We start from the raw sequence: 25,053 nt of genomic DNA on the forward strand, positions 1-25,053 counted from the left end.
TGGAACGATGCCACTCCCGTAAACTGACACTGATGTCCTTGTGGGAGAGCTGGAGGATCAGATCAGATCCCGTTTGTCCTTGGAGAGAGAATACTGACCTTTTCAGTACTGCTGCTATAAAACAGATCTAACATAATTGGAAAAAAATGAGAAGAAGGAGAAGAGAATTCCTCAAAGTTGGCTTAATGCAGTTGTTTACTTTGGCCAAGTTAAGCTTAAAATCTAATACATTAAAGGTAAAATTTATCCAAACCTGTGAAAAAGGTCTTCATAGTCTTGCACATGGGTGCTGATATATATTCATACAATAAGGTGTCAAAGTTAACCTAAGTGAAAAAAAGTAACTCATCCTCTGCTGTTCTTTTCACAGGAGGATTATCAGATGGCTTCAATGAAAAGCCAACAGTCCACTGTTTCCCTTTTATTTTCTTTTGTTGGTGCTTTTTTGGTTCTTCATACATTTATTTTACACAGAAGAAGAAAAAAGTGCTGCCTGGTGATTGGAAAGTGAATGGAACACATTAGTCAGGAGCATCACACAGTCAAGTTGAATCTATTATTTATTATACCCTCCTGTCAGGGCAGGACAAGCAGTGACCCTTTCAACAGAAAAAAAGAAACTCAACACAGCTCTGTTGTAAATATGCCCCCTTATTTAGTTTCTGCCCCCCACCCCCCACTCCCACAGGTGCTGTGACTCCAATAAACTGGGTTCCCATCTTCCTATGGTGTACCGTCTTTAAGAGCTTGAATCTGATGAACCATTTCTGCACATTTTCTTACATACTTTCAACAGTAAATTAAGACTAAAATTGAACTGTTTACTACTTGTGCGTTTCTAAGAAACCAATTCATGTCCTTTACAGCTGCTTTAAAACATATTCCAGTTATGCAATTTCTTGAATCCATTTTCTTGATAACAATACATAAATCACAAGCACAACACTGGAAAAAAATTACAAAGTCAAACATTTCCAAAATAAAGACAAACAGTCCTGTACTTTGGGGGCTATAAGGGAGCTGCATCTTTAGACGGACAGAGAAGCTTTAAGTCTGCCTAGCTATTCAGGGCTTATGTCTGATTACTCAACCTATCCACAGTGCTGCTACATAGGTACTTTGGGACACAGGTACTCTAACATTCAGACACATCACGTCTATGCAAACAGCCACCACAACTCCAGAAATTGATCAGTAGGCCCATGAGAGGAGGGTTGGATGGAGAGCATAAAATTGTGAGGAAGGGTATAGAACAGAGGGTAGTGCAAGGTAACTGGTCTAGCCCTTGATGGGTGAGAGTCTGGAATTATGCACTACACACTTCGATGCATTGGTTTTCTTCCCAAAAGGCTGTAAAAACACATGCAAAATTCAAAGCTGTGTGTTGAAAGGGTTGATGGTGGTGGGACGCATTGTGTTTGTCGAAACCCAAACTCATTGTGCCTTCAGCTAGCATAGTCCCACCCACCTGGCTAGCAGCCACAGCGAAAAGATCGGACACAAGGGAAGCGAGAGGAGACGCGCCCAAAGTCAGTGCTCTTTAACATGCTCATACACACACTCATACGTTTGACATAGGCATACACACACTTTCAACTCAAATGGCTGAAGTTACAAAAGTCTTAAGTAGACGAACCAACAACAGATCTTCATCTAAACCTTTGTTTCACTCCCAGCTTCTTTTTCTCCATTCTCAATCTCCATCTCTTCATCACCGTTCTCCTTATCTGTAGACTTTGTCCTCTCTGCTTCTCTCTGTTTATGAGACATTAGTTTAAAGAAACAGTTATTTTTTTCACTTTTCAGTTTATCAGTGACTTTAACAATTTAAAATCATGCTTGTTCCACCCTCTTGTGGCTGTTGCAGAAACAACCCTTCACCTTTGAATCTCTCTCAGCAAACTTTTGGAACATGTTTGCGTAGATGCGTTTGTCCTTCTCATGCTGCTCCTTAATACGTTTTTGACAAAGAACCACCTGGTGTGACAGCAAAAGGGAAACGTCAGAAAACACGTAGATATTTAATAGATGTCTTATTTCCATCAAACTAAGACCACATTTTCAGTATATGAACATAGGATGCAAATGGAAAGATTATTTTAATTCATCCACACACTTTGTTTCATCGACCTGTATTTTTGGACTTATTGTGTTTCCCCCAGCAGCAACTGAATACAATAGCAACAAATAACCCAAAATGTCACACCATACAAAATAATAGATCTAAGAGAACAAGATGTTCCTATTTATCATTTATGAACGCACAATTAATATATCATGAGCTCACGAAGAAAGGGAAACATTCATTTTTCTATCTGGAGTTTTTACAAACACAGCTCTCCTGATGACAACAATATGAAGGCTCAGAGCTAAAATGTGTTGAAAGTTTCATTTTAAGCATGTGGTATCATACCTGTGTCTTGGCTGCCTTGTTGGCAGGATACAGCTGAATAACTTGTTGAAAGTCATCTCTGGCCTTGTCAAACTCATTCATATTGAATAGCGCCTCACCCCTTCGGAACAAAGCCTTCTCACTGGATGCATCCAGTTCCAGGGCCTGTAATTATAAACAGAGTATAATGAAATGTTGTCTGCCTTTTACCCAAACATTGTGAGAAGGAGTTTAACCGGCTTGCCAAATATGCAAAACGCAAAATGTGTACAACTAAAGGAATTTGAGCATTTTTGCTGTCAATGCCTTCAAGTCTCCAACTTGCTGAAAACAGATTGATTTCAGGTTATTCTAAAGATCAGCGATAGCTTAATCGTCACCTTATCACAGTTTTCCAGGGCTTGATTTGGCTCTTGTAGTTTGAGGAAGCACATAGCCAGGTTCAGATGTGCAGCCAGTCGCAGAGCTTTGGCTTTCTTCTCATCCTCCTCTGACAAACCAGACTCATGTTCCAGCCATGACACAATCCTTTTGTACTGCACTGACGCCTGCTTGTATTTTCCCTCCTGCAGCAAATGCAATGAGCGCATGTGAGTATTTCAACTTGGAAATTCTCTTTGTAGGTTAAGCGCTTGAAAAATAAGACAGCCTGTGCATACTTTGAAATATTGTGTTCCCTTCTCTTTGACAATGCCGCTCTGTTCCAGCTTCTCTACTGTGTTCATCTCCCATGACTCCTTAGCCTAAAGGGAGAAAAAAAGACATGAATCACTTCCAGGGAAATGTCGCTGTTCATTGCAGACACACAATCGGCCCATGGCCACCCAGTAAAAGTTTGCAGTACTAGATCTGTTTACCTTTTCAAAGGCTGTCAGCTTGATTTTGTACTGCAGTGTTGCTCCACCAGGGACATTGTACTTTGCATTTCCTGCACTCCCATAGCCATACCTAGAAATCACGGGAATTCATAATTAGTAACCTTATCTTCAGATTATAAATCTTAGTACCTGTTGCAGTGTATCTTCAACCTAGGTTACATTGTAAAATTTTCCACAGCTTTATCAAAAGCAGCTCAGAGATCTCAAAGTCAACTGTGTTAGACAATTTTCCATCTTCTTATGAGTTTAACACTAATTTCGTTTTTCCTTCTCCATCTTGCCCATTAACCTGTACAAGCTAATATCAACAATCAGATAAACTTTCTTCTATAACAGCTAAAAAGTGAGTTTGTCTCATACTTGGGCTTCATAATGAATAGTGCCTCCTCTCCCTGCTCCATAGCCATGATCGCTTTCTCCACTCCAACAGGAAAACCGAGACCCTCTCCATCTCCAATCTCGAACTTCAATTCCCTCTCATCAAACACACGGTCCTCACAGGAACCCTCCACAGTAACTAAAAGATAGATGTAATTTCACACACAAAGCATTATAACAACTCATGTTAATGATCCACTTTAGATTGCTGTTGCTATCATTTTTCTAATGTCAAATGGCTGCAGCCTCTTGCATCATAAAGTCATTAATAATTTGCAGAAGGCCATTTTTTATCTGGATGAGTTACCTTCGACAGCTGCACCTTCATTGGGCTTGGAATATCCCTCTCCTTTGGTGATGATGCGGCGGATGATTCCTCCATCCTCATTTTCAGTTATGTCCTCACCCCAAAACTCAAATAATTCAATCTACAATTGTGCAGACATAAAAATAAACAAAAAGAAAAAAGAAATGACGGACACAGCAAGCTCAGATACATCATTTATAATGTCAAATCACTGGTAGTTACCTCAAATACAAGAGTAGCACTAGGAGGTATCTTGGGTGGGCTCCCAGCAGATCCATAAGCATACTCTGGCTTGCATATGAGCTGGCACACTTCCCCAATTTTCATGGTGGCTACACCAATGTCCCACGCTTTTATGACTTGACCTAAACAGAAAAAAATGACTTATAAAAAACTCTGGAAGCTCTGAGGGCATGATAAAGGAGTACTTATTTCTCCGCTAGATGTGATACCAACCTTTTCCCAGCTCAAAGGAAAACTTGTCTCCTCTGTCTCTGCTGGAGTCAAAATGAGTACCATCCAGCAGTGTGCCCACATAATGTACAAACACTTTGTCTCCTGTCATGGGCAGCTCTGTGCCTGTGCCTTCCCTTTTCACCAGCTGGAGAACAGGAAAAAAAAACATGTTTGTTATTCAACGAAAACATTGTTGATATTTAATAAAAGTCCACCTGCAACGGAAATGTCAAATCGGCATCACGTCTGTGTCTTGCACGTCTCCCCCAACTTGTTTATTTTAATGAATAGATATAAGTCAATATAAGTTAAGATATAACTAAATCAGATTCCTGTGCTACAATATCAAATTAGTATCAGTTTTAGTATTAATAGCTAATGCTCTTTATCTTTGTACATGACTCCAGAACCTTCTAGCAACCCCGTACCATTGAATGACCTACTTATATTTATTAACACAATCCTGGTAAAAATAAGTAAAGAAGGAAAGCACAAGCAATAGGTTTGCGGTGTTATTAAAATTACAGTTAGCCTGCATTAGCTGCTTTCTTGACTGTACACCCAATAGCTAACAACAGCTAATGTTAGCCTTAACGAACGTGTAAACAACAAGCAGACAGCTAATTACTCAGCCAGCTGTAGCGCATATATATGAATATATACAGTGCCATAACATAATCATTTACCTTTAAAACACCCCCGTCTTTCTTTGGTGTGATGTCCTCTCCCTCCATTGTGATGGTGTGTTGTCCTTCACTTGTCTGCTCCTCTGCAGTCATTGTCATCCCTCTTACTCTGACCTGCACAGCACTTCACTGGCTAGTAGTAGTGGCAGCTAAAGCGAGCTAACTCCTTCTCAACGCACGCTGGGTGCAACAACCTGTCTAACGTCACCGCTGGCGAGCTAACTGACGCTGCTTTTAGCTTGCTGCTAGCTTCACTTACTTGTGAGCACGTCGTTTGCTAATTGTAGGCACGCTACAACTGTAAGCTCGCAACACCGAAACCTTTTTACGCCAGTGCACCACTCACACTTGTGTTCAAGCAGTAGTGGTTCTTCCTTGTATGCTGATTTGAGGTCCACGTTGTCCTGCAGACGTACATCTGACAAGAGATATAAGGGCATAGAACTTTCCAGACATTACAGGAGGGGCCATGTGAGTGATCAACCATCTAGAGCGTTAGTTTTGTACAAGAGCACCTTCAGAAATGGCGGTGCAGACGCAGAGGAGTTGTATTCCTAAGCCAACTTTACCATAAAGAGATAATAAATAGAGTGTGAAATTCATTAGTTATATCATAACCTCATAATATTATGTTGGAAGATAAATGTAGTCCATAAATAGGTACGATCCCGTCCACGCGGGCAGTACTATAAAACAAAACGTACACACTTTGTTTCATCTCGCTCCTCATTGGTCGGATTACGTACCACTCCAGTCTGTTGGCGCGGTTGACGAATATCCGGAAAATGAAAACAAATTGAAGATCGTTTTTTTGAGATGTCTCAAGGGTATGTACGATGAAACAATCTGTTTGAATTATGAACAGGAGATTATGTAGACATGACATTTTCTTGTAGATAGACCTTGATGGTGGTAATTTAGCAAGCATTCGAAGTAACGCTTAAGTCTTTACTTGCAAGACAACTCAAATGAGATGCCTACTTCGTGTTATAAGCGGAATAACTGGACGACTCATTGGCTCAATCTTGATTTACTAAATTGAAATAAATTGAAGTTGTTAAGTGTAGTGACACAAATTAAATCGAATTTATTAAGGTCATAGCAGAACTGATTGTTGTACTCCAAAGCAAATTTCAACAGCAGAACAGATTAAGACGCCTGCGCATAATGTTAGACATAATATTACTATCGACTGTATTGGCTTTTAGATAATGCAAGCCAGTCAAAACACGTGCTTCTGACCAGGTCTGACCCGAAATTTCTTATCAAGCTCACTTTTATGTTGTCTACCAGGGAGTTCTCAAGCATGGAGGATGGGAGGGTTGATTTTCCATTCCCCTACCAGCCCTATAACATCCAGCTGCAGTTTATGCAAGCCTTATACAGTGCACTGGAGCAGGGGAAAGTTGGCATCTTTGAAAGTCCTACTGGGACGGTATGTGCTCGTGAGATTTCAGCTAAAAACATTTTAATGTGTTGATTATATGTAATTTCATTTTCAACATGTGTGTTCTTAATTGTAGGGCAAGTCTTTGAGTTTAATATGTGGAGCCCTAAGCTGGCTCACAGACTATGAGGAGAGAAGGAAAATGGAGGCAGCGGCTCTTCTCCAGGAAGGAGAAGCTGCTCTTACTACAACTGTGTCCTCTGCAACCAGCCAGTCAGCAGAGCCTGACTGGATCACTGATTTTGTTCAAAAAAAGGCAGAACGAGACTTGGTGTCCAAGCTAAAGGTGAGAATACAATCAATTTCTCGTGTTACCCTGGTTTTGTCTTTTCACTTGCTTAATTTTTTCTGACATTGTTCCTGTCTTTATCAGGATGAAGAAATAAAAAGAAAAAAGAGAGAGGAACGGTTAGAGTTGATCAGAAATAATGTCCAGCTGAAGTATGCAATGAAAAGAAAGGTAGGTAGTCTGAGTGGTCATTAAACTTCACAAAGACACCAAACCATGTAGGCAGCATTTTGATGTATTGATTTGTTTGCTTTTTTTGTCTACAGAGCTGTGAGGATGACGAGGCTTTTAAATTGCTCAAGCAAAGCAAAGAAGAGCCAACAGAGACGGAGGGAAATCAAGAGGACGAGGAACTAATCGTTGCAGAATATGAGAGTGATGATGAATCTAAAACTAGGAGCAGGTGAGGAGGAAGGGCAATGACAAGTGACTGATCATATCAAATCAATATACATCACATTAATAAGAAATGAAAGCAGAAAAAGGCAGCAGGTGTTCTTTCTTTGCTTTCTTGTTTAGATGTAATGGTGCTGATGATGACACGGATGATGAGCTTGTCGAAGATCATGTGACAAAGGTGTGTCAAAGAGAAGTTCTAATATGATTTTAATATCCCACAACTGTGTCTTGAAATGATTAAACACATTTGCTCCACATAAGCATGAAGACAAACAATCTACATATGTGTGTCATCAGATCTACTACTGCAGCCGCACTCACTCCCAGCTGGCCCAGTTTGTCCATGAGGTTCAGAAAAGCCCCTTCAGCAAGGATATTAGTCTGGTTGCAATGGGCTCACGGCAGGTCTGTACACTCCTTCTCTAAGTCATGTACAAAAGCTGCCAATGAAACAATGTATATACATATCAATTTGGTATATACTTAATTAAATCTCATCCATTTGAAATAAACAGTATCTTAAAAACATTATCTATAAAAGAAGTACAGCAGCAACAAATCAAAGCCTGGGGTTTAATGACATGAAACATCACATGAAGGGCTTTAAGTATCTAATAGTCCTGTTTTTATTAACTATAACTTTTGCCTAAATTCATTTAAGGTAAACATGATTGTGTCCTTCACAGAATCTGTGTATCAATGAGGAGGTGCGCCGCTTGGGCAGTGTGCAACGCATTAATGACCGTTGCATGGAGATGCAGAAAAACAAACATGGTAAGCAACCTGTCACATCCAACTCCACCCTAGTCATAGATGATCTAAAACCAGGAAGTTTTGAAATTAAAACATAATGATTAAAAAGCATGAGTGTATTTGTGAAGACAAGCAGTTGAAAGCTTAGATATCAAAGAATTCTGAATCAGAAAAAAAAACAAATAACACCAGTTTATCCTTCAAATTTTTTTTTTAGAGAAGCAGCATCATGAAGAAGGAGTGAAACGTAAGCGCAGTGCAGCAAAGAGTGTGTGTCCCTATTACAAAGCTTCAGTAATGCAGCAGATGAGGGATGACATCTTGGGTTCAGTCCATGACATCGAGCAGCTGCTGAAGCTGGGCAAAGAGACACGCTCATGTCCCTATTACTCCACACGCCTAGCTATTCCTCCTGCACAGGTAACACTGCACCTCAGCCAGCATCTCCTACAAGATATCAAGAGTCTGCTGTTTGATTGACTGTTTTTTTGGATGGAAATATTTTTTTTATTATTATCTATTTATTTTGGGCAATTTTTGTGTCTTGTGTCTGCATAGTTGGTGGTGTTGCCCTATCAGATGGTGCTCCATGAAGCAACAAGAAAGGCAGCAGGTGTCCAGCTGAAAGGACAGGTATCAACTTGTTTGTTTTTATCAGATTTTGTGATGTGAAAAAAAAATTAATGTCGGGAACATAGGAGATATTTTTACATTACTTTTTATTTGATGCTCAGACACACCAAAATAACTCAGCCAAAAAAACAGTTAGTATGATCATAGGTTTAGTGAAACTGGTGTATATCTCACAATATAAAGTAGAACAGATTTTTTTTTATTACGGAAAGTAGAAATATTCTGAATTTATGTTGAACAGGTGGTGATAATAGATGAAGCTCACAACCTCAGCGACACCCTGTCTTGTATACACAGTGCAGAGCTCACTGGAGCACAGGTAAACTTATCTTCTGTAAAATGTACGTTTTAATTCAATGTGTGAAAAAAGAAGAATTATTTTAAGAAGAAATGAAATTGTTGGTTCATTTGAATTTTGCAGTCTGTCAAGCGCTTACATTAAACTCCTTTACAGCTTTGCCGTGCTCACTCTCAGCTTACACAGTATGCAGACCGCTATAAGTAAGTGCCTCCCCACATATTCTCAATATAGTCTCACTGATAACCATTTTTGGTTTGCTTCTACTCTTTTTTGTATGACTCTTGATGTTAACCTTTTCAGGAGCAGACTGAAGGCAAAGAACCTGATGTACATTAAACAGATTCTGTTTGTGATCGAAGGACTCGTCCGGGTGCTGGGAGGTAAGTGTGTGAGGATTCAGATTGTTGCCAATGTGCAGAAAGGGTAGGAGAAGACTGCCCCCAAATCTGTTTTCCAAAGTTTTCAAAAATTTAATATAAAAATGCAGCATTTAATGGCTTTCTGTTACTCTGACACTAAAGTAAGGGAAATACCTCAGACTACAAATATGTCTATAAACCCAAGTTCTCTGTTAGCATATTCTTTTCATATTACCCACAGTCCCTCATTGATAATGAAGAAAATGTTATCCTTTTCAGGAAAGGTTGGTCAAAATCCACAAAGCCAGGCTACAACAACCGGTCAGTAATTAATGTGTACTCCTTAAATACAAATCAATGTTGTTGATGTTGTTGCCAACTAGCCTTTTTCCTTTTTTTTTCTTTCTTTCAGGAACCGAAATGCTCACCATTAACAACTTCCTCTTCAAGGCTCAGATTGACAACATCAACCTATTTAAGGTAGCAGCTCAGGTTCAGCACTTGTCTTTTTTTTTAAGTTGAAAACTCCAATCCCTTCAACCTTGCTCTTTCTTTAGTTGCAGAGATACTTTGAGAAGAGCATGGTCAGCAGAAAAGTAAGAGTTTCATATACTGTATAGATTTATTCATTTATGTCTCTCTCTAGATCAAAGTAAGATGTATGATGAAAAAACTGCATATATTGTCTCTCTGCAGCTGAGTAGCTTTGTGGAGAAGTACGCAGGATCAGGTGTGACTCTGCACACTCAGAGCATCTCCAACAAAGAGAACAGGCGCACAGAGGGATTGAATCGTTTCCTTCAAACTTTACAGAGCAACCAAAGTGCGTCACAAGGTCAGAGTGGATATTTATGTCAACCATTTGTTAAAATGGATCATTGTTTACCACAGACTAAATCACACAATCGTATGTGTGGCATGCTGAAATTCACCCCCCGAGTAAACAATTTCACTTTGCACTTTCTAAACACTGAAGCACACAGTTTTAATCCCACAGTAATCCCACATATTTTTATGAAACCAATCAATGAACAGTTAACAGACCGACCACTATAGCACTCTTTTGGTTGTCGATCATTTTTGTGTCATCTTTTTTGTATCTTTCACTTTGCGCAGTTCTTTCAACAGCCCAGCAGGTGTCAGCAGAGGCCGAGAAAGTGCTGTCTGTGTCTCCCATGATGCAGGTGGAGGGCTTCTTCATGGCTCTCACTAACAGCAACACAGACGGCAGAGTGGTGGTGCATAGACAAGGTACCATTCTTAAAAGAAACAACAACAAAAATTTAAAGATTAGAGATAAAAAAATATATGTGGATTAAAAAAAATCACTGCATTTTTTTTCTACATTCAGGCCATTTGTCAGACAGCAGTGTCAAGTTCTTGCTGCTGAATCCAGCAGTCCACTTCGCCCAGCTCCTTAAAGAGTGCAGAGCAGTTATCATTGCAGGAGGAACCATGCAGCCAGTCAGTTAATTCAAAATTAAAAGAAATTAAATAAAACTTTGATATGAAGGTTTCTTTACTCTAACAGATGTTGTTTATAGGTTTCCGACTTCAAACAAGAGCTGCTTTTTTCTGCTGGGGTAGGAGAGGAGCGCATCACTGAGTTTTCCTGTGGTGAGTGGCCCATTTTATGACCCAGCAGTCCTTTGTGGAGCTGGAGTTATTCTTCGCCTTGTGTGTGTTAAACTTTCTGTTTGATAAATAATATAACGCTCTTAAAACTCTGAGAGTTACGCACTTTCCATTATTCACTCAGATAAACTTCTTTTAAGAATCACCTCATGAACTCACACCTGGTTTAAATAATGGAGGTGAATGATGAGATCAGGAGGGATCCAGAGTAGATAATAAGTGAGACATGCACTCCTAATCTTTTATCAGTTACAAAAGATCTGTGTGAATTTTAGTCTCTGTCAAGTTTGTTATTTTTGTATTTTGAACCCAAAGAAGTCTTATTAATTTTGTGTTTATATGTTTTATATTTAACCAACCTGCTTTTTGATGTGTGAATTTATCTGCAGGTCATGTTATTCCTCCTGAGAATATTCTTCCCCTCGTCTTGTGCAGTGGTCCGTCTGGTCAGGAGCTGGATTTTACTTTCCAAAACAGAGACTCTCCACGCATGGTAACTAACACAGACACGCATATGCTATTACATAACCCTCTTAGTGGGATTTCTTTGAGCACAGACACATTGCTCACATCTACTGCAATTTGTGCCTGTTTGCTCACAGATGGATGAGACGGGGCGCATTCTCTCCAACATTTGCAATGTGGTCCCAGGCGGAGTTGTGTGTTTCTTCCCTTCCTACGAGTATGCAAGACGAATCATTTCCCACTGGGAAGCCAGTGGCGCACTGACTCGTCTGGCCAATAAGAAGAAGGTGCATAATTTCCTTCTTGAATTAGCTGACCTGAGAATGTTTCTTCCACACTAAGCCTTGAAATTAAACTTTGGGTATTATAAGGTGGGCTTTTAAATGACCATGATTACTTTTTCAGATCTTCCAGGAGCCAAAGAAAGCCAACCAGGTTGAGCAGGTGCTAAGCGAGTTCTCTCGTTGTATCCAGGTATAACTGTCAGTGCTAAAACATCTGCCCTCAGCTTAGTGCTTTGAGTGACTGCCTCTCTCTTATTCCTTGTGTCTCTTTTCCTTTTAATAGAGATGTGCAGCAGACAGCAGTGGGCTCACAGGAGCTTTGCTGTTCTCTGTGGTCGGAGGAAAGATGAGCGAAGGGATCAATTTTTCTGATGATCTGGGCAGGTTTGTATACACATCACAACCACAGCCTTACAAAAGCTTCATACTGTGCTAGAGTAAGTTACTGTTAGTGCAAAATGTTTTTTCTCCTCTGATTGTGTCCCTGACAGGTGTGTGGTGATGGTGGGAATGCCATATCCCAACATCAAATCTCCAGAGCTACAGGAGAAGATGTCCTATCTAGACAAACACCTGGTAAAGCTCTTTCCTGGAGAAAAAAAATCACAGCAGTGTAAAAAATAAAAAAGTTAAATGAGCTCATTGTACAAATGTAATGAGATGCAGCCCACTGTATACTTCTTTTTTTTAGCCTCACAGTGGAGGAAGGAGCCCTGGGCAAGCACTGATAGAAAACCTCTGCATGAAGGCTGTCAATCAGTCTATAGGTATTGTTATAATAACATGTTATGATTTAGAAATATGGCTCGAAATTTCATGCCAATAGAGATTTTTTGCATTCACATATATATTCAACATCTGCCCAAAGGAAGAGCCATCCGCCATCTTGGCGATTATTCCTCTGTGGTGCTGTGTGACAGAAGATATTCTCGACCAGCCACCCTCGCTAAACTGCCCACGTGGATCAAAGAGCGCACCAGCACACACGCCACATTTGGCTCTGCGTTTGCTGCTCTAAGAAAGGTGAGAAATGCACTTTAATCAAATTCAGGGTATCATGACAACATGCTGTTAACATAAGGTTTTTTTTCTGTTGTAGTTCTTCCTGGAGAAGAAGCAGAAGCAGGTGTAGTTTCAACTGAACCAAGTTGATGAGGAGGAACGTTTGGGAAACCTCAGAAGTGTTTTCTGATAAAAAAAATGAAATACTTAATTACAGGGCCTCTGTTATAGCCCTCTAAAGCTGCTTTACGTGCATGGTTTGAACACATTGAGGCCAGCAAAGGTCTGACTGCTCCTGGATGGAGCTTTAATATCAACCAGGGAGGCAGTTTTTTCTTTCTGTTACATCATTCTTGTTCTTATTTACATTATAGCTTTCACACACAGTCAGTCACTTATGTTCTACTAAAACCAGCTTGCACCTCTGGTTAAGAAAAGTCAGTACGGGCTTGAGAATAATGAATAAATTTGAAAGTATCTGAGGCTACAGATGCAAAACAAATGTGCATTTATTAGACTGACGGCGTTATGTGATGTGTTCTACATTTAGCTCTAGCCAGAAAGGTTAGCTTTGAGTATTTCTAAATCAGACTGTAGAAATGAAAAACCGGAGCATTGACTGCACATATATCAGGCACACAGGCTTGGGCTTGGATGTAACTGATTTACCCTTGAAGGTGAAATTAAATATTTAAAGCACTCAGTATAAGCTGTTATGTAATGCAAAAATTACTTTAATAGAGAAATGTTGGTGTGATGATTTCAGTTAGACTTCTATTATGTTATGTTATGAAAATGTGTTTTACACTGAATATCAATAAATCACTTGTGTTTCACTTCAACTGGATTGATGATTTCCCATGTTAAGATTTCTATTAGTAGGACCGTTTTCATGATTAGTTGTCAAGAAGAGATGAGAGAAATAGAAAGATCTTTTGTAAAAGTTATCAAAGCTTCAATTGTCCATCATATTATGCCTCCCAGTCATCATCATCTGCTGCTGACTGTGGAGCAGGAAGTGGTGGGATGACATCCGACATTCTGGCAAATGCTCCGCCTGTACTGCTGGGATTGTCAGCCGTTTCCCCACCTGCGGGCCCCTTCCCAGATATACCTAAAGAAAAAAAAGGAAAACATATTTACTGTATGTATGTATGCATCTTTAACCACTAGTTAGATTAACAGTTTTAGGCCTAAAAGGAATCCTTACCTTTTCTTCGCATTGCAAGTTTATTGAAGAGATCAGACATGAAGTCTCCACCACTGGATGCTGCTCCCACTGCTAAGAGACCATAAAGAGCAGTTACTAAATCAAGCTTCATTATTTTTTTCATTAGTAACATGAGTGGTGGGCCTTGGGCCTTTCTATGGTACATGTAGTGGCAGGAAAGAAAAAGTTTTGTTAGCAGAAATGGAGTCCAGACCAGACACAAAACCAAAGATTTTCTGCTTTATGTTAAGTCAGATGATTGTTATCCTACTGAAACCGCATCATGCTGACTGGTAGTGCTCTGAGTGCATGCTGTTCTTATTGTTGGTAAAGCTGTAGTAGTCCAAACATGAGCAGATCCGCAGATCCACAGAAATTTGTGTGGATTTCAGGCTTACTCCTCATATTGCTCAGAATAGTGTTGTTAATGGTCAGTCTGTTGAAATTGTACCTTACCACAAATATCTAGGCACGATAATTGATGAAAAAATTTAAATTTGACCTGAACACTGAGAAGCTATGTTAAAAGGGTCAGCAACGCCTTTATTGCTTGAGGATATTAGCAAAATTCCAGGTTGATAAGACCCTGATGAAAATGTTTTACTGTGCTTACATTGAGTCTCTCCTCACATTTTCTATTATCTGTTGGTACGGTAACCTCTGTACCAAGGATAAGAATTCCCTCGGGAAAATTGTAAAGGTGGCATCTAAAGTACCAGGTGTCCAGCTGGACAGCCTAGATCGCATCTTTAACAGACAGGTGCTCTTGAAAGCTCTGTCTATTCGATCTGACTATGCTCACCCACTTCACTCTGAGTACAGGCTTCTTCCCTCTGGTCTGCGTCTGTGTGTCCCACGAGCTACTAAAAACAGGTACAAACACTCATTTGTTCCTGTCTCCATTCAAGCATTGAATGAGGCTGAGAGAAAGTATAGAAAAAGTATTGATGTTAGTTTGTGTCTGCTACCTTAGCAATGTTATTGTTGATCTTACTGGCACCTTGGCACTCTTCAAGACACTGTACTTACTGGACACTGTGTGTCTTGCTATAAATTTGTACACTTTGATGGTCACTGTGTGCCCTGAACCTACATTTTAATATTTTTTTGTACTATTTTAGCATTATTTTTATGATGAATGGCGTGTGCTGGCAGATAGCTCAGTGATATTGTCTGTGTGTATGTTATATAGATTTATTTTTATACTGTAATTTCATGTCTTGTGTGTTTTTTGTGCATCCCGCTGCAACCGAATTTGCCCTCTGGGGACCCTAATAGAAATTGAATCTTCAATCTAAAACAACATGACACCTTGTTCTTGCTCCTTCTGTTTCTTCTTCTCCATCTTGCGCTCTGTAACATTGCGTAACTTTGCCTTGCCGATGCCTCCAGCGTTGCGGATGGACTCAAGGAGGCTGGCCCTGCCATCTGACGGCTGGACCACCTCGCTGGGAGCCCCAGACACAAGACCTGTGGTTAAAAAGTAAAAGAGTACCTTGAGGTTAACCACTTTCCCTTCATTAATTCATTTTTTTTATTATGAGTGCAACAAACCTGAACCTGGCGCTGGGGAAGCATCTGTGGAGATGTCAACAGGGGGAGGAGGTGGAGGTGGAGGAGGTGGCGGAGGAGGTGGAGCTCCTGCTGGAGGTGCAGGAGCAATGCCAGGCTCGGGTGGTGGAGGAGGTGGAGGGGGTGGTGGAGGAGGAGGTGGGACATTAGGTTGGAGTTGAGGACCTGGAATCAAATTGATGTAAAATCATCATTATCATTGTTCTTCAAACACAGGACAGACCTAAAACAGTATTAGACAGTGAGAAGTGTGGGTACCTGGTGCAATGCTCTCCTCAGAAAAGGAGGGCAGCTCGGGGATGTTTTGTGTTGGTCCTGATGGGGCGAAACCAGGCCCGAGGTCTGCACTGTAGGACAGGTCGTCTGCGATCCCTGGTAGGTCAGGCAGGTAAGATGGTACATCTATCTCTGGGACCTGACCCAGGTCTGGTACGTAGAAGTAAGACTCTGCTGTCTGTTTTAAGAAAATAAGTTCCAGAGTAGTCATTTAGTTTGGTAAAATTACACACCTTCTTTACTCCAGCAGAATTCTGTGATAAAGAACAGCAAGAGAGTACTATACTGATTCAACTTCTTGAAAGAAAATAAAAATACATAGATAAAAAAGTGCAGGCTCTGAAATGTACTCAAAGTACGAGTAGGTAGATAGATAGATAGATAGATAGATAGATAGATAGATAGATAGATAGATAGATAGATAGATAGATAGATAGATAGATAGATAGATAGAAAGATAGAAAGATAGAAAGATAAATAGGAAGAAAGAAGCTTTATTGTCATTTTATAAGATATAAAATAAAACTTTGTCAGAGCAATCCTGTTCAGCTTTGCAAAATAGGTTGTTCAAAAATATATTCAGTACACCACAATGTGACAGTCTAAAAAGTATACATCTCTGAAGGAGATTTTTATCAGCTTTTTCTATGCATATCCAACCAAGCCTGTTGGTTTTACAAAAAAATATTAAACCCTTTTTCAACTTTTCAAGATGAAATCAGGTCCTGATGTTCGAAAGGCTGTGCATCTTGTTGCAAAATAACTCATGATTCCCCTCGGATGGACTAAGCTAGACAAACATGCCTGGTTTAAGAAAGCATAAAGTATATGGTACTAATAAAAACGTTGAAACGTAGAGGGTAAAAGAATTAGTAGTAGGAAAAAAACACCATTTAAGTGCAAAACAAATTTAAATAAACAATTAGCTGTGGCTGTAAGAGATTGCTGAGGTACCTGTCTCTCCAGTTGCTCTCGCTTTGTTATGGACAATGGTGCGTCAAACGGCTTCTCTTCTTTTTCAGTCTCTAGTGTAGTGTGTGTTTTTGTCACGGCACCCGCCAGAGGATCAAGGAACACATACTTCTTATATCTTTAATAAAAAAGACAAATCCAAGGATGTAAGGAACAGATGTAAATCTAATCAGTGTCTGCAGTAAGCAGCTGTGTCTGTGTGTGTGTGTTATCATTGACTCACAGGTTCTCTGTAGTATTAAAGAGCAAAAGCGAGCTGACGGATGAGATGTTGCGTGGCAGACTGCCCAGCCCTTCTTCTGTCTCATCCTCCGACTTCTTCTTATTGCTCACACATACTGGGAAATACATCAACTTCTCCTGAAAGGGAGACATGCAGACTTACAGTGAGATCTGTGAAATGTCAACTAAATCTTAAATGAATCAAATCACAAACACCACAAAAGTGCTTCTGAGCAGAGATACAACTGAGCACAAGACTGCAACAACAAATTATGTGGTCCATGAGCTGCTTCCGGAGAGCTACTGAATAATGCATTTTAGCATCGCAGAAAATTGACAGCAGTTTTCATTTCTACTCCCTCTTACAGTCACACACAAATAAGACGCTTGCAAGCTCATGATGCAGAGAAGATGCAGGTTTTTTCTCGAGTTAGCTCAGGGGGTAACAACATTCTATGATGTTTCTCTTAAAGAGGCTGGTACTTGATCCAGGGAAACACATAAATGCACAAAACAGTTCTTAAAAAAGAAAAAAAAACACTAGCTTACTGTTTTCTCTACATTCCTCCACAGTTTTCACCTTCTTTTGACCTCCTCCTACTCAAATATCATCTTTGCAGTGAAACACATAACAAACTTATTTATAATTGGGTGATTTTGCTCTGCCTTTTATCATGTCTTTTAACCTGTAACATGAGCTACCACCTAAAAGATCTACCAAAAAAGGTTGAAACTTCAATGTGTCTGGCAGTCAGATTCAAGACTGAAACAGTCCTTTGCTCAAGCATTACAATGTGGAATGGTTAATAGACTTCCAGGACAAGATCCTGCAGTGATTCATTGTAAGTTTGATCTATCATTGGTCACTTTTTAGCTTTTAAAACTCCTTTCAGTACAAATTACAGCCATATACAGTTAAAAAAAACAAACATTTTTTTTCAACTGTATGTGGCTGTTATGAGTTTGTCAAAGCTGCTGGGAACACATGGCAATGCAAGACAGAAGCCTTTGTTAATGGAGGATTTGCTCCGGCTTATGTGGATATGAAATGCTCATTCTTGGTAAATAAAACATATATTTTTATATCTATGTAATTTCACAATAGCTTAAGAATAAGGCCTGCAGGATCTTCCGAAAAAAAATAAAATCTCAACTGTAACAGGAATAACCCTGCTCAATCGCCCCCTCTTCTGCCTGTATGTTGATGTTCTGGTGGTTTCGCGACGTTTCTGGGCGGAGAGTAGACGTGGCTACCTCAGCCAATCAGCGCGCCCAGTGCGCATGTGACTGTGCGTGTCGATGACAGCTACTGAGAAAAGCTATCGCCGAGCGACAATAGTGGACATAACATGTAGGAAGACAAACTCAACCAAAGTGAAACCAAACGCCAAAAAGATTAAGTTTTTTTTTTCCCAAACGAAGGAGAAGCTTGACTGACTTTCGCTTGGAGAGCGACGCGAGTTGGCTTTCTGCTAACCAGGTATGTGTCAGATAGGTACCATGATTAGCTTATGCTAACATGCCGAGTTAAGGTGCACGGCTCGAGTCTCTCCCAGACAGAAACGCGATGCTACAGGTGGTTGATAGGCTAGTGAATGTGTTGAGATAGTCATTGTTGGAGACAGTGGGTGTGCGATGTCACTGGCATTGAGCCAAAGAGGAGGAGCCCAGTTTAAATGCTGTGTTTACAAACAAGTAACGAAAACTCATGTAGATCCCACCCTTAAACAGATGAATGGCGAAGATATTCTGTTTTTACCACGTCCGCCCTGTCGTTAGATGTAGCACACTGTACTTTTAAGGCAGAAGTGTGAATTTTGTGAAAATTTGGTTGAGTAGGGCTAAAAACAGTCGTGTCAAGTTGTTGCTTCATGTCTGAACTCTAATGGCTCATTCTGGTCTTGAAGTTACTCCAGTTCAAATTGAATCCGTACTTTTTCTGCAAGAAAAATGCATTAGTGCTACGACCAGACGTGGAGAATCACCTCCAGCTATCTTGACAGTTTTTTTTTTAAGTTCTTTTTGTAATTTTTTTTTTTACCATGCTGGTTACTGTCAGTGTGCACTGTCACTCAAATGAGTGAGCTGATTCCTTTTGTCTTTATTTAGAGCTATAAATGAGTATGTTTTTACACATATTGTTGGCTGAGTTTTTTGACTCCAGATTGAGGCAATGCTTCTTAGAGAGACTCTGGTCTCCTCTGAAGTTATTAAATTTTACGAATAATCCACAACACTGAAGAGGGACATCAGGCATGAAGATATACTTTTTAGCATCACTTCACTTTGTGAGCTTGCATCCTTCTCCCTCCAGCTCCGCATAGGCGTGCAGCTGTTCTTTTTGGAATATGATTATGTGTTGCTGGTTACTATATTTTTAGGTCTATGGAAAAGGAGTGTAATATGTTTAATCAAATACTTGTACTTAAAAGGCAAATACAGTGGTGCTTCCTACAAACTATTCTAAGAAAGAGTGCTAAAAAATGGACCTTAAAGGTGTATAATGTTCAACATCATTGCCCCTGCAAACCCAAGCTAATTACAAAAACCACCATAAGAACTGTATCACAGTTCCCTACGTTAAGAAAAAAGCCAAATAAATAGAAAATAAAATGACACTTTTTTTTTTTCAATGACAGTTTAGCAGGGTTAGCTGTATTACACCACCAGGCTGGCATCCACATTCCGAATCTTTGCTGAGTAACAGAAGCACTGTGTTTTCTGGGCTCCAAGACAATACTTGTAGAACACTTTGTGAAAGCAAAGCTCAGTATTCACGTTTCTTATTGTTGTACAACTGTCAGGAAACCTATTACAGTCAGCATTTGAGCAAATTTTCCTCACCTGCAAGGCCTTCTCATCAAAAGGACGGAGTTTATTCTGTATTCTGAGCCGAGGGCGAACCTGTGAGGAGGGGTCTGAAGCCTCAGTAAAAATAGACGAGTAATCTTGAAGTCGATCTGGGGCTGGGTATTTAGCACTGGAGAAAACCTGTGAACACAGAAAAAAGCTATGAAATCTATCAGAAAGGATGTCATTGACAGTTACCCAGAATCAGAGGCCTCCATCCAAAAAATGAAGATTCTGTGTTACCTTGGTGGCCTTCTTGCTGCCTTTGATCTTGTCGACACGAGCCTGAGCTAGTTTGATGCGGTCAGTGATGCCCTGCAGCTGCCGGCGGTTCTTCTCTACACTGTCAGACACCCTGAAAGGAACACACACAATACATGCCAACATAAATATGGACACACACATTAGACAGGCGACGGCACACAGGTGAAAGAATAGATGATTTCAGACATCCTATCCACTCTGCAGGGTGGTAAATTACAACCACTGCAAGGCTTCATATTGATCTTTTGACACTATTTGTCTAATTACTAACACATCATCTTTCCAAAGTGCGTATTGACGAAACAATTTGTTGATAAATGTCACAATTTTCATGTAGGTACAAGAGACAGGTCTTTTACTTTCAGGGACTCAGACAAGACCATCTGTTCCAAAACATCTGCTATGGAATAAAATGCAGTGATTAAAATGAATTCTGTCCTTATGTCCCAGGTATTTCATTTCCTCTTTGCATAATATTCCACAGTATATGACATAAATGTCTGGAAATTCTTGTAACAGATGCTGTTATATCAGCCTCAATTTTGATTGGTATATAGTGTTGATAGTTTTCAGGTGTAATAAAAACAGCCATTATTTTTTTCTTCTAAGGATGCTTGCTGTGCTGTAGGAAGACAAGACAAATACAGAATGGATGTATGAAAAATATGTTACAGTATTGCACTTTTATGACATTTATACCTCATCTTTTCCTCATTTTTAAATCAAAACTATCACTGAGACAAAAAATGGCACAGAATCAAAGGCAGCGTTTCAAACACTAATTGTCAGAAGATGTTTTTTAATGGTTAAATAATTAAAGTCTACTTCAGTTTTTACATTTGCATGATGAAATGCTGGGCTGCATAGTGGTGCAGTGGCTAGTGCCGTTGCCTCGCAGCAAAAAGGTCAACAGTTTGATACCGGTCCAGGTAAAGTGGGCCTTTCTGTGTGGAGTTTGCATGTTCTCCCTGATGTGTGTGCTCTCTCCAGGTACTTGAGCTTCATCCCACAGTCCAAAAACATACTCATTAGGTTAACTAGTCGTTCTAAAATGCCTTTAGATGTGAGTGTGTGTGCGTGTGGGAGGTTGCCTGTCTCTGTGTGTAAGCCCTACCCTGTCTCTTGTGATCCCATATTTCTATTATTTGCCTGTGAGGCCAAAACATTAGTCGGCAACAAAGCATTGGAGTTTATTCACTGTGCATTTCCTCCACTATGGCTTCTCTCCATGTGCATGTGCTTCTTTCCTCACCTTTTGAAAATATCTGTTGAGATGGTCTCCAAGTAAAATAAAGCATCTGCAATCTGATGAACAGCCTCCTCTCTCCTCAGGTCCGGCTGGATGAGCGGCACTGAGTACACCTGGCCCTCCAGGCAGTGCTTCTGTGTCATCCTTCAGAAAAGTGATAAAGACTAGATGTTAAGAACAATATAAAGGCAATTCTTTTTGTAAATTTGAAAATTAACATCCAACTACGTTGCTTTGTCCTTAATGATAGAAAAAGTGCTGGTAATGATGCAAGTTGTGAGAGCCAATGTCACAAAACAGGAAGAACATGCTATTAAGTTAGTATAGTAATACCAATTCTTACCTCCTGACCACATCACATTTCAAGACCCTCCTGACTCTCACATGACAGTGCTTGAAAATCCAATAAAACCACAGCCACTAAGTAGAATAATGCTAAGTGTGTTGAAGTCGTTTTTTGTCTGTGGCTGTATCTAGTGCTGACAGTTCACGTTAGCGACGTAGCAGCTTTGATGGGTCTGATTAACAGCTAAACAGCCAATTTAAATAAACTATACAATTTAGCAAAAGAATCGACTTAAAGCTTAAACCAAGCAATGCTCAAGTAATCACATATTTTCAGTAATACAAAGAAGAATGAAACCAATAACCCTACCTGACCATGGAGGTAGTTCTCTTGATAACGGTCACAGTGAAGATAAAATGAAAAGGAGCTCAGTGGACGTTGTTAGCATCGGAGCGGCTAGTGATTAGCACAATAACAGTCAACTGAACTTCCGCATACGCATAGCACGTGACCATTCCGGTTTCATAAGCTGCATTCACGTTCTCTCGGAAATATTTCGTCTTCGTTCTTAAACGATAGAAATAAACAGGTTGTTTGAAGTTACAACGGAGTATAAATAAAAATAAGGTACGGTTGTGATATTGTGAAACCCAACTTAATTTCTGATAAAAAAAAATACTTAACCAATATTTGAACAGCGTTCTTTAACAACATAATCCTGCGGTGTCCAGTGGTTAGTATTGCTTCTAACGTATCACGGAAATGCAACTCTAAATAACCGTATGCTAAAACTGTTCAGAAAAAAATCACATCACAAAAATGCCCAGGTGCTATGACTTGTTACAACTGTGCCCATCGAAAAAAAGAATTTCACACCCAGCTATAGACTTCATGTTTGAAATTTCCCAGTGGACGATAGAAAGGTGTGAAAGTCATTAGAAAGTAAAGTAAAAAAAAAAAAAAAAAAAAAAAGGTAGTCCAGTGCCACTGCTTATTTTCAAACCGTCTTCTGTGTGCAGTAAAAAATGTTCAAGCGAGCGCTTTAAAGCGCTAGCCTATGTTTTTTTTTTTCTGCCCATAGGGTGCGTGGTTGTTCTGTAGTCCTCTCGTGCATGTGCGTAATGACGCATACATCCTCAAGCGGCAATCCTCCCCTCCTCCCTTCTGTCACATCTGGATCTAGCTTCTCTCATCAGCACCACTCAGCGCAGTGGAAGAGAGATAGGGGAAGAGAGAGAGGGAGGGAAACGACCGGAGACGCGGAGGCTAGCTTGGTGTGTGCAGCCTTATCCACAACCTGGCAGAATCAACAAGAGGAGGGCGGAAGGACATCTCACCTTCTCATCCGCATACAGGATATTTGGCATCTCTTCCTCCTTCCATCCATCCCTCTGCCCAGATTCTTTTTTTCTTCTCCCTCTCTCTTCCCTTCTCTACTCCTGAGTATGATGAGCTCCAGCCTGCTGGAGAACCCGGTGCAGGCGATTTTGTACCTGCGAGAGCTCACCACCATTGTACAGAACCAACAGAGTCTCATCCAGACACAGCGCTCCCGGATAGAGGAGCTGGACCGGCGGGTGGACGAGCTCATCAGCGAGAACAGGCACCTGCGGGACGTCAGGATACAGCAGCAGCATCCATACCATCACCTCCATCACCACCACCACCCAGACCCCAGCAGTCTTCCTCATCACCACCCTCCTCAGGACCCCCAGCAGAAGACTACTGCCGGATCTCCGTCGGACCATGCGACTGCACCAGGTTCAACACAGGTCGAGGCGGCTCCAAGGGTCCTGCCGTCGCCTCCTCAACCTATGGACCCGGGAGACATGCAGCTTGTCCCGGCCGATCCGTCCGCAGTTTCTCCGATTGAAAGTGACCCAGAAAACGGACGGAGTTCCCCGAGCTGCCGTTCTTTGGTTCCGATGACCCCTACAACCCTTTGTCGATCCTTGGCCCTGGCTAGGAAATCGGAGTAAGTAGAGGTTATGGTTGTTTGCAGATGTGTCTATGTGTGTTTGGTGCGTGCTCAGTGCGTGTGTGTGCATGTGTCTTGAGATAGATAAAAGGTTATACTTGAGGTTTTCAGAGTGTGCACACATTTCAACAACCTAACTCGTGGCTCTTGATCTGTTTTGTATTTCCTCTTTTAAATCATTTATCTTTAAGGATGTTCTGCAGACTCGTTGCATAAAATACATTTTCTACCTGAGGACCATTGCATCTTAAGCGCCTTGGCAGTATTTGTGTAGCATCAGTCAGAAACTGTGAACTATAATTAGGAACGCGCACGCGCGTGTGCGTGCCCTGCAGATTGAGAGGCGTTTAATTAGTGAAGAAGGCGCTTGCAAATTTCTAATTTGTGTGCGTGTGTGCGTCTGTTTCGGCTAAGGACTGAGCCAAAAGAGGAAGAGGTGGATTATTTAAATGAGAAACTGGATCACGATCACTAGATCATTACATAACAAACAGCTGTAGGCCTGTACGCACTGTGTGTGTGTGTGTGTGTGTGTGTGTGTGTGTGTGTGTGTGTGTGTGTGTGTGTGTGTGAGAGAGAGAGAGAGAGAGAGAGAGAGAGAGAGAGAGAGAGAGAGCATGTGTGAGTGCATGCGCGTGCGCGTTTGATAAAAGCACGGGAGTGGTAATGTTACAGACAGGAGCAGCTTCACGTGCGATGTTGAGACACTGCTGGTCGCTGTCCGCGCGCTGCCACTGGTTTCTTTTAATCACCGCACGGGATTCGGGAACTCTCACGGGACCTTCGGGCCTCTGATGGTGAAGAGGCACATACACACACACACTCACACTCACACACACACAGACACAGACACACACACACACACACACACACACACACACACACACACACACACACACACACACACACACACACACACACACTGTGCTCCATCCCTTTACTCGGCAGTAGATCCTCTAACATCAGGACATCACCTATGAGAAAACCAATCTTACTCTTTTCTTCATTTCTGTCCTTTCTTGTGTGTATGTCTGCTGTGATCATTAGTTGTGCCTCTGCATGAGTCCTGATTGGTCTCCCTGGGACTCCTCCCCCAGTGAGAGAAGTAACAGAGAAAAGGAGAAGTAGAGATGAGCAAAGGAGTGCATATATATAATTTTTAAATCGGAAGTTGTTGATATCAATGGTGTCACACTTTGCCTTTTCTCCTCTTTAACTGCGTGTTAGCATCTGAGTGTTTTTATTTCTGGGAGTTCAGTGCCTGTGATTATCTTGCTTGGAACCTGAGTGACTAATTTTTTTTTCATAATTTGATCAGTGTAACACCACTTGTACATAAATTGAATGATTTTTTACAGGTGTAGAGGAAGGAATTACCTTGGATTAAACGTTGTCATAAAAAGGCTGGGGGCAGGAAACGGCAGAGTCACACACCAGTTGCTCAGGTGGCAGATAAAGAGCAGGCCTGTAGTTTATTGCGCAGCCTTGCTGTTGCTGCAGCAGTTTATGT

The 25,053-nt window shown here is 40.8% G+C and overlaps 4 protein-coding genes across 6 annotated transcripts in view; 2 read left to right on the forward strand and 2 right to left on the reverse strand.

Moving 5' to 3' along the window:
- Nucleotides 1-454: 454 nt before the first annotated feature.
- On the reverse strand, nucleotides 455-5,565 carry fkbp4 (FKBP prolyl isomerase 4). Its single transcript, XM_074678261.1, has 11 exons — nucleotides 5,098-5,565; nucleotides 4,412-4,556; nucleotides 4,178-4,320; nucleotides 3,956-4,076; nucleotides 3,631-3,787; nucleotides 3,250-3,340; nucleotides 3,052-3,135; nucleotides 2,773-2,958; nucleotides 2,414-2,557; nucleotides 1,882-1,977; nucleotides 455-1,755 (listed from the first exon to the last, which is right to left on the reverse strand). The coding sequence occupies exons 1-11, from the start codon at nucleotides 5,194-5,196 to the stop codon at nucleotides 1,654-1,656; spliced, it is 1,368 nt and encodes a 455-aa protein (XP_074534362.1). The 5' UTR covers nucleotides 5,197-5,565; the 3' UTR covers nucleotides 455-1,653.
- A 292-nt stretch (nucleotides 5,566-5,857) lies between these two features.
- ddx11 (DEAD/H (Asp-Glu-Ala-Asp/His) box helicase 11) lies at nucleotides 5,858-12,900 on the forward strand. The gene is made up of 28 exons (XM_074677535.1): nucleotides 5,858-5,924; nucleotides 6,391-6,532; nucleotides 6,621-6,830; nucleotides 6,918-7,004; nucleotides 7,100-7,236; nucleotides 7,353-7,410; nucleotides 7,530-7,637; nucleotides 7,919-8,006; nucleotides 8,203-8,405; nucleotides 8,544-8,618; nucleotides 8,860-8,937; nucleotides 9,073-9,119; nucleotides 9,220-9,299; nucleotides 9,558-9,599; nucleotides 9,691-9,758; nucleotides 9,836-9,874; nucleotides 9,975-10,113; nucleotides 10,395-10,529; nucleotides 10,630-10,742; nucleotides 10,823-10,895; nucleotides 11,303-11,406; nucleotides 11,516-11,665; nucleotides 11,784-11,852; nucleotides 11,946-12,046; nucleotides 12,154-12,238; nucleotides 12,354-12,429; nucleotides 12,531-12,685; nucleotides 12,762-12,900. The coding sequence occupies exons 1-28, from the start codon at nucleotides 5,914-5,916 to the stop codon at nucleotides 12,792-12,794; spliced, it is 2,706 nt and encodes a 901-aa protein (XP_074533636.1). The 5' UTR covers nucleotides 5,858-5,913; the 3' UTR covers nucleotides 12,795-12,900.
- Nucleotides 12,901-13,324: 424 nt separating this feature from the next.
- Nucleotides 13,325-22,465, reverse strand: wash1 (WAS protein family homolog 1). Of its 2 annotated transcripts, none has more exons than XM_074677538.1 (11): nucleotides 21,935-22,465; nucleotides 21,283-21,423; nucleotides 20,010-20,121; nucleotides 19,761-19,907; nucleotides 16,918-17,054; nucleotides 16,677-16,812; nucleotides 15,705-15,900; nucleotides 15,429-15,611; nucleotides 15,186-15,344; nucleotides 13,875-13,943; nucleotides 13,325-13,778 (listed from the first exon to the last, which is right to left on the reverse strand). In XM_074677538.1, the coding sequence occupies exons 1-11, from the start codon at nucleotides 21,940-21,942 to the stop codon at nucleotides 13,636-13,638; spliced, it is 1,431 nt and encodes a 476-aa protein (XP_074533639.1). In that variant the 5' UTR covers nucleotides 21,943-22,465; the 3' UTR covers nucleotides 13,325-13,635. The 2 variants fall into 2 exon arrangements, with proteins under 2 accessions (XP_074533639.1, XP_074533638.1); XM_074677537.1 differs by having other exon boundaries at nucleotides 13,875-13,946; nucleotides 21,935-22,456.
- iqsec3b (IQ motif and Sec7 domain ArfGEF 3b) overlaps nucleotides 18,209-25,053 on the forward strand; it is a 39,335-nt gene continuing 32,490 nt past the window's right edge. Inside the window, exons 1-2 of one of the 2 annotated variants that reach the window (XM_074677534.1) lie at nucleotides 18,209-18,396; nucleotides 22,647-23,540. In XM_074677534.1, coding sequence (XP_074533635.1) covers nucleotides 22,678-23,540 — 863 coding nt within the window. In that variant the 5' untranslated portion in view covers nucleotides 18,209-18,396; nucleotides 22,647-22,677. The remainder of the gene's footprint in view (nucleotides 18,397-22,646; nucleotides 23,541-25,053) is intronic. The other variant, XM_074677533.1, reaches the window with a different exon arrangement.

Source organism: Halichoeres trimaculatus, unplaced genomic scaffold, assembly GCF_033239565.1.
Source record: "Halichoeres trimaculatus isolate MK-OKI-2021-1 unplaced genomic scaffold, fHalTri1.1 fHalTri1_scaffold_10, whole genome shotgun sequence".
In the NCBI taxonomy this organism is placed as follows: domain Eukaryota; kingdom Metazoa; phylum Chordata; class Actinopteri; order Labriformes; family Labridae; genus Halichoeres; species Halichoeres trimaculatus.